This window comes from Rhododendron vialii, chromosome 13a (assembly GCF_030253575.1).
Source record: "Rhododendron vialii isolate Sample 1 chromosome 13a, ASM3025357v1".
Lineage (NCBI taxonomy): Eukaryota > Viridiplantae > Streptophyta > Magnoliopsida > Ericales > Ericaceae > Rhododendron > Rhododendron vialii.
In genome coordinates this window covers 10,715,803-10,724,288 of record NC_080569.1, presented here as the reverse complement: position 1 = coordinate 10,724,288, position 8,486 = coordinate 10,715,803, and the positions used below count along the sequence as shown (strand labels likewise).

The following is an 8,486-nucleotide window of genomic DNA, read 5'->3' as shown; positions in this document are numbered from 1 at the left end:
TCCAGTTATTCTTCTCAGGTGAATTTTGATTTGTTGGATCAAATATCAATTGCTGATTGAAAAGCTGATATACCAATATTTGTTGCAGAGAGGGAGCCATTCTATTTTACTGAAATATGGTTAGATATTGATGTCTATAACTAGAAGACAGTGAAAGTGCCAGAAAATTGAGGATCTGATAACCGATTCTTCTTGTTTTCCTTTTGGATGCCTGGAAAATGAAAATGAAGTATGAAAGATATAAATTGAGAAGAATATGAATGCTTTCCTCTTTTGTAACTACAGAAAAGCGAATGGGAAAATTACCAAAACCACCCCCAAGATTGTTGAAAATTATAGATTGCCCTCACATTTGAAAAATTAGAAATTATTCCCTATTGTGATTTAGTAGCTGCTAAGAAATTTACAGGATATGTCTCTTTCTGACATCATAAATTCTTATAATAATGGATCACATTGTTCTTTTGTAGATTGTGAAAGGCGAGGTATGAAAATAGTTTTTTTACTGGTTACAAAAAGATAGTTTGGTTCATTGTGATTAGAATTTGATGTCAAACAGATTTTGTCGAATTTTCTAGGGTATCACGACAATGGAGTAATTTGTTATGCGACATGAGGATAATTTGTAATTTCCAAAATGTGAGGGGCAAATTATAATATTTAGAAACCTTAGGGGTGGTTTTGGTAATTTACCCAAATTGAATTTCTGTGAGTATTTCCTTGCTCTCTTATTTTCTTGCTTCTTTACGACTTCTAGATCCATACTAAGAGGAAAAACCTCCATGTTCAACTGTCAATTGAAGGCAAAAGCTGAGGAAAATAATCAAGGGTGTGGATGTATACGTATATAATTTGTTAGTATATCTATCATTTTATTAAGGTTTGGCAAACTTTAATTTGCCTCTGTGAGTTGAATCATGTACAGAGTATCCTCTTTTAATTTGAAACTTAAACATTGACTTATTGGCTAAAACAACAATGGGTAACCTGAATAGTTGACAATTTTAATGAATAAGGGGGCTCTTGTAGTCACCAGTAAGCGTGATGTAAATCTTATTAGTACTAAAGTGGAGTAGTTTGTATTTGCAACTTTGCCTAATCTCCTGTAACCGAATGTTAAAAAAAAAAAAAGGGTGGAATAATCGCAAGGAGTTGGTCGAGAATGATAGCAAAATTAAGAGCTTATTTTAAAACTCGCGGGTTCGACTTTCATCTCTTGTTAAAGCAAATAGATCACTTGAGATTTTATCTAGTCTTAACTCCGAAATTTCAGATTAACAGAGTTGCTCGAAAATTAACCAAGACTCAATAGTCAATAAGAAAAAAAACTAAAAAAAAAAAGTTGGAGCCCTTCTAAGCAATTATCACCGCATAGCAATGGACAAGGCGTGGTCACATGCACCAGCAATTGACGATGTACACTCATTTTCCCCCATGAAAAATACAAAAACCAAATTCAAACAAATATATACTAGTAATGGAAAGAGAGGGTCCAACTTCTAAAACCCTATCCATATCTTCTCAGCAAAGTGACATACATTTACATACTCGTGTAAGCAGCAAAATGGCTTGGAAAAGGGGATAGCGAAGAGCTGGGTTTTGCTTACCCTGGTGAGTCCTCACTCGGGTTTATGCCCTTTTACTCAACATGTGGCTCTTATTAGGGTTTATCTAAAAGGTTTTGCTTTCCCACCGCCTTTTGCACTTTTGGTTTGTGCGAAAAGAATGGCCGAAAATGTCGAAGCAAATAATGTGCTCTGACCCTTTTGGGTACGCTTTAGGTTTCCACACTCGTAATTAAATAAAAGGGCACTGTGCCCGGTAGTCGTAGTTTGATTATCTTGCTTGCGGCAGTCTGTTTTCTTGTGTTTTCTCAGCAACCAAACGGAGAACTTGGTGATACAATTCTCTGGACGATATGAAATTTTCTAGAAACGTCTTCGTATCATATTTGGAAAATGCTAGTACTAATTAAACACGTGGATTTGTTATCCTTAATGGAATTTTTGTTTCCTTCCAACAAAGATTTTTTTCGTTTTATCCCATGATTTGATGTGCTGGAAATATTAAAATTAGCCAATAAGGATATACCCCTTTACGACAATTAGGATAATTCCTATAGTATTTAGCCCTTTTCTTAGCATTTAAGTTTCAATAAGATTTTGCGTAGAGAATATATTTACATAATACCCATATTGGATAATGTTGAACGCAAAACAATCCAATCCAATCTAATTAATTAGATTATGTTTCCTCTTTTGACCCCAATGGTTATTGCCATATAGTCAATGTCAAATACGCATATACTTTTATACATGTATATATAATATGTATATTGGGGTTTGTTTATGAATCGTATATGTGTGTCTGCCCCTAGAAGATTCACTGGCTTCAGTAAAAAATACTAGTAGGAGGTAGAGCCAATAAAGATTTCTTTTTAGGTTCGTTGCTGGAGTTTGTTTAATACCCTCGTTCAAGAACTGTTTTTGATTCAAGAATTGTTTGTTTATATACCTTGTTCGAGAATTGCTTGATAACATTGCCTTGCTTTGAGTCTGTTGGATTGTCATATTCTGTGCTCTGCAGAAAATCAGTCAGTATGAAGGGGTGGGGATTCTTGAACGCAATTGACTTCAAAATTGACACTAAGGACTCTTTTCCCATGCCAAATATGGATTTTCTTGACTTGCCCAAAGAATGTTTGGAAGGGGATTGTCTCGATGAAGGAGATTGGGACGAGAAGTTCAAGGCTCTTGGGCCGATTCCTTCGGAAGCTTTTATGGGTCCATCTGAAGTTTTTGGTGACAACACTGGCAATGCTGCCTTGGTGCCTACCATCTCTGGTCCGGTGAGTTCATGGTTTATGTGACCGTTTGGAATTAAGCAGAAAACTCAATTGCCGTTTTATCATACGAAATTGTATGCATGCATGGCACTCTATTTTGTATGAACTCCTTTGCGTTCAAGAGATACCCGTGTCAAATCCTTTGGGTAAAGGTTTTGGAATATGATTCTGACAAGTATAGTTGGCTAATTCACGAAGCAGGCATCATTAGTACTTCGAGTTTTCGTAGTGAATATGCATGAAATACTTGTATTATGATATACTTATGATAAGTTTTAGGCACAATTACTTACCAAAGAACTTTTAAGCACAATTTTTACCTGAACAAGAGAAAATAAAATGACTATTTCGTTTGAGGAACTAATGAACGAGATACTTAGACACATGTTGCACCCAGCAGTCGTATGCAAGACACCTATAGGACTCACATGTGGGAAGGACTATTCTACTTGCTACTCTTATTTGATGCATGGGTGCTGCGGTCAATTTAGAAGTTAGGAGTTTGTTACTTTCATGGGCTCAGCATGGTTCAGCCCCCCTTACCTGTTATTGAATAAGGATGTTTAGTACATGTTCACATTGGGAATATGCCCTGTTGCACTTAGGAGAAACTGCCTTGGACACTAAATTGGAAAAGAGTGTTGTAATATTTGTGGAAGTAGCATTTGGATTCAAGTGTTGAAGTTTTAGAACCTGTATTACTGCACTTGATGTGGAAGTACTGGAGCAAAGTTATGTGATCCTATGATCATGAGTTTCTAACAATCCAGGGTTGAACTGACAGAATCTGAAAGTAGTGTGTATATGAAGTACTTCAATTCGATTGAATATGCGATAGCTAAGATTTTTGGCACCATGCCCTTGAAACCATGTGATGCCAAAGCTGATCAATTGTGTTTTAGGATATAATTTGTTGATTTCATGTACGTAAAACATTGAGTGCCACGTTTCCTTTTCCTTCTAATTCATTTAGATAGAAGACTAATTTTAGTTGTTTAGCCAGAGAGTTTTGGCCAAATGCAGTAACTTTCTCTGTCTCTCATCTAATCTTGCGTTCGTTGTTCATTAATCTTGTCTTCAGAGCGAGAATTCACCCGGTGCATTCCAATCACCCAGCCCAGACTCAGTCCTCGAACGCATCACCTCTGAAACACCCATTGGGGTCCACAGTCGCACCAAGCGACGGTCTTCAACCACCAAGCCGTGGAGAGAGTTGTTGGCCCCCATATCGTCAACTTCCAAACGATCAAGTGAAGTTTCCAAAAGGAAACCAAAGAAAAGAAAGTGGCTATCAGAGCTATCCAATTCCTCTCAACGGTCTTCAGCAACTAAAAGATGCTCGCATTGCGCGGCTAAAGACACCCCACAGTGGAGGGAAGGGCCAATGGGGCCCAAGACCCTTTGCAACGCATGTGGGGTCCGGTATAGGTCCGGCCGCCTCCTTCCAGAGTACCGGCCACTGGCGAGTCCTACGTTTGTTGAATCTATGCACTCAAATTCCCACAAAAAGGTTATCCAGATGAGGGAGAAAGCTCTTCAAGGACCAACCATAGAGTCTATGCGCTCAAATTCCCCGAGGCAGGTTGTTGAGACGGACAAGAAGGCTCTTCAGGGAGTTTTCATTGATAAGGAGATAGACCCTCCATCTTCGCCGCCACCAGAATTTGTTCCTTTGAGTGGTTATTTGTATGATTGCGTATTAGGAAGTTCCGGGCAATATCCTTTGAATGGGAGCTTGTTTCGTTGATTCATATAGTTTCAGGACTGTGGGGGTTTTAATGTTTTCTGTAAAAATGCTGAATGAAAGGTAGGAAAATTAGATGATCGGATCGTCGTTGTGAGGTATATGATAGCAGCAGTCTCTCAGCAGAAGTGAACAGTATTTAGTAGGGTTTTGACATTGTATCAGAGAAGTGAACAATCTCATTTTTTGGTGTTTCCAGAACATTTTGATGTTTTTGATGAAACAAAAATAGGGGAATTTTTTTATGGGTACAGTTAATCGGAAACAGTTCGCATAAAAAGCTTAACCGTTCCGTAGAAAATAAAGAAAGCAACACCAAAGTGAACTTTCAGCAGGCAAGGTTGTATGCGAATCAAGCTACTCGAGTTTGAGATTGCATTCGCTCGTTGAAGATCGGTTTGTTACCTAACCAAACTAAACTTGACCATTTTATGAGTTTCGTTAAGCTTTCAAAGTAAGTTCAAGGTTCGTCGAAAGTTCAAGCAAAATGCTAGTCGGCTCGTTCAGCTTTTGATAATTGAAAACGTCAATTTACTAGAAATCAGTTCAATTAGGATCGTATTGTTCCAAGATCGGATTGCCTCATCAAGTCAAACGAATATAGCAGCTGAACCTTAACACCTAGCCATGTTCGGTAACTCTCTCTGTGCACGGTCCCAAAAAACTTTTCTCCTTAATTATTGCTCACATTTCTCTTTCTATCTCTCCTCCCAAATCCAATTACCAAATGAAAATTGATTTTCGCACTCCACTTTTTACTAATAACGCTCCAATTTTAACGTGAAATTACTAGTAACTTTATGAACAAAATGGAGCGCTATCAGTAAAAAGTGGAGCGTAAATATCAATTTCCTTACCGAATAGTGCATAAAATATCAACTAGTTGATTTGTCGAAGCCGAGCTTTAATGGCAAGTCCAGCCCTTTCAACAGCCTGCAGTGCAGGCCCACCGTAATTAAGAAGAAATTTTGCTACCCGAAAGTCTAAGGAAACGACCATGGCGGCCGACGGTGCACGGATGATCTGAACCGTTTAATAATTTTATAAAAAAAATAATTATTAAAAAAAATCCGAGCGGACTTGAGAAAATCAACTCAATCCGATATGTATAGGTGTTCAATCCAATCGTCCATTTTCTGTTTCGATTCCGGACACGAATCAATCCAATCTTTCATTTACAACAATGTTACTCACACAATATTGTGTGAATATCATTTTTGTTTCAATTAAAAATCGTGAATTAACAAAACTGACTGTGATATATGTGTCCACATATACATCAGGGGATAAAGTGTGATTCTTTTTTTAAATAGGATAAAAACGTGTTATTCCATCCGTCCCAATTTAACATTCTTCTTTAAGAGTGTGTATCACTATTTAATTAATTATATTTTGTAATTTATAATATTTTATGTGATTTTAAAAATATTATATTATAAAACTAATCGAGATCTATCAAACAAAATTCAAATCAATTACATCGCGCTACGTTGCAAAATGGTGGTCCCAATCAATAGAACATGGTAATGTGGTGCAATATAATTGATTTGAAAGAAACAAATGTTTACACTGATTGTGTAAAGAATTTATTCTGTTGAAAGATATAATTAATTTTTTATCCAATTAGAATAGAACAAAGGATTATTAAATTGGGACTTAATGAGTATAAGATAAACCCGGAATAGTAAGATGTGTAATATAGGAGTATTTAGAGATGTTGAAACTTAATTCTACAAAAATTTCTTGATAATCCGAGAATAAAATCGGAACCGATCCGTCACTCATGAATTAGATTGGAAACAAACCGTAGAACATTTTATCCGAACACAAATTGTATTTTCTAAAAATCGTGACTCGTAATTCAATTTTCGAATTCCTAAAAATTGCACTCTTTACGTTCGAGGGTACGTTAGCTACGCGCATTCTCGACAACTAGACGAAGCTTCGACAATGCCGAGTTGAATCCAACTCGAACTCGACTTTAAAATGAACTTTTTGAAAGTCCAGTTTTTTGTTTTTTTTGATCCGCAAAGTCCAAGTTGAAGGCGGCAGCAGGGTGGAGTCATCGCTGTGTGTATTTTGGACAAGTTTTGAAAGACAAGACGACAGAGATTCCTGTGGGGAGTGGGCCCCCGCACCGTCCCCACCTGCATTACCAACAATGGTCCACATCCCTTTATGATGTCATGTCCTCCACTCTGGAGATCGACCATCCAGGTATCGACACGTGGGCCTTGTTTTTCCCTGACACCACACCAAATCAATCAAAATCTGTAACCATCCCCACTGTATGAGAGATTATTCCATGCCTACGAGACATTGCCATATGGTGCCCCAAGGGCTTTTTGCACCACAGAAATATGTGGTCCGCACATATTTGTGTGGTGCAGAGAGCCCTTGGGACACCACATGGCCATGCCCCAAGGGCATAGTATAATTTTTGCCACAATAGGCTGCTACCCTTGGGGGTATTATCTTTAGTTGTCAAAAACATTTATGCTTTGTTTAGATTGGTTTTTGAAAAAAAATTCTCAAATTCAAAAAATACTTACTGTATTATTCTTATTTTTAATTATTATTCATTTTCATCTTTAATCATTATTTTAATTTTGTTCTCTATCTTTCTCCATTCATTATCTTTATTTTCAATCATTACTCGCACTTCTCTCTCCACTCATTATCTTACAAAATTTCTTAAAAATTCATCAAAATACAGCATTAATTTTGCCATAAACATAGCCCAACTGCTAGGAGCTTGGGATCACTCTAGCCCTAAACTCAGGGCCGGTTCTGAATTTTTCAGGGTCCGATGTAAACTTTTTCAAATGAAGATCTCTATAACCCTGTTTGTTTTGAAATTTTAGATTTGTAGGTAATGAATATAGAGAAAAATATAGTAATGATTGCAAATAGGAATAATTATTGAAAAGAGATAAAAATAAAAATAAGAGTAATAATTGGAGAAAACGGGATAATAATTAGAATTCAAAACCCTAAACCGAACAAGGTCGTATATAACTTACAAATAAAAAAATAAAAAACAATTAAAGAAAATGTTTCAAGTATTTAAAACCATATTACCCCTACCAAAAGGCTAGATAATCATTTCATTAATTCAAAATGTATTATTTAAATATCACTCTTCTTGGATTTTTTCACGGCAAAAGTAATAGAGTACTAATTAAGCTCTCATAATCAAATGTAGCCACCATATCCTTTTCAATGGAGAGCATAATTCATTCAATCTTTCTTGCGCGTAATTGAGCAAAGATAAGATTTGATCAACCTTTTCAAACTTTAAGAATTACATCTTACATCTTTTACTATTATCTTTTGGGTCTTATCTATTAAACTTTCATTAAAATTGGGGCCTAACATTTTTTTTACTACTTTTATATGTGTACATAATACAAGGGGATATATAATTAGAGGCCCCTAAAAATAGGCAAAAAGTGGAGGTCTGATGCAGCCGCATCTTCGGTGTATGTCAAAAATCGGCACTAGCTAAGGGTGCATCTGGTAACCTTGTCAGTTTTTAGTTTTTAATAAACTAGAAGTAGAAATAGGTTTATTATATTTTCATAAAAGCAAAAACAAGAAACATATTTGGTAATATTTGTGTTTCTCAAAAAAAAAAAAAACTGGGGAAAACACCTTTTTGTAGTTTCTAAAGTTTACAAATACTCTAAAAAAAAGTTTATGAAAAACAAAAAAAGTAGAAACTTTTTACCAGACAAGTTTTCTTCATTAATTTTTAAAAAATAAAAATAAAAACCGAAAACAAAAAGGTTACCAAATGCCCTTTAAACTATCACCAAAATTTGTGTTGCTTCTTCGGTAGTAAATTTTTTTGGAATGCTTTTGTACTACTAACTCCACTCCCCTAACTTTTTTCTT

General features: G+C 36.0%; 1 protein-coding gene across 3 annotated transcripts; it reads left to right on the top strand.

Annotated features, from left to right (window-relative positions):
• The first annotated feature begins 1,475 nt into the window (after positions 1–1,475).
• On the top strand, positions 1,476–4,800 carry LOC131314907 (putative GATA transcription factor 13). 3 transcript variants are annotated; one of them, XM_058343829.1, is made up of 3 exons: positions 1,476–1,611; positions 2,587–2,848; positions 3,927–4,800. In XM_058343829.1, the coding sequence occupies exons 2-3, from the start codon at positions 2,600–2,602 to the stop codon at positions 4,590–4,592; spliced, it is 915 nt and encodes a 304-aa protein (XP_058199812.1). In that variant the 5' UTR covers positions 1,476–1,611; positions 2,587–2,599; the 3' UTR covers positions 4,593–4,800. The 3 variants fall into 3 exon arrangements, with proteins under 3 accessions (XP_058199812.1, XP_058199813.1, XP_058199811.1); XM_058343830.1 differs by having other exon boundaries at positions 1,487–1,611; positions 2,573–2,848; XM_058343828.1 differs by lacking the exon at positions 1,476–1,611 and adding an exon at positions 1,637–1,770.
• Positions 4,801–8,486: the final 3,686 nt, after the last annotated feature.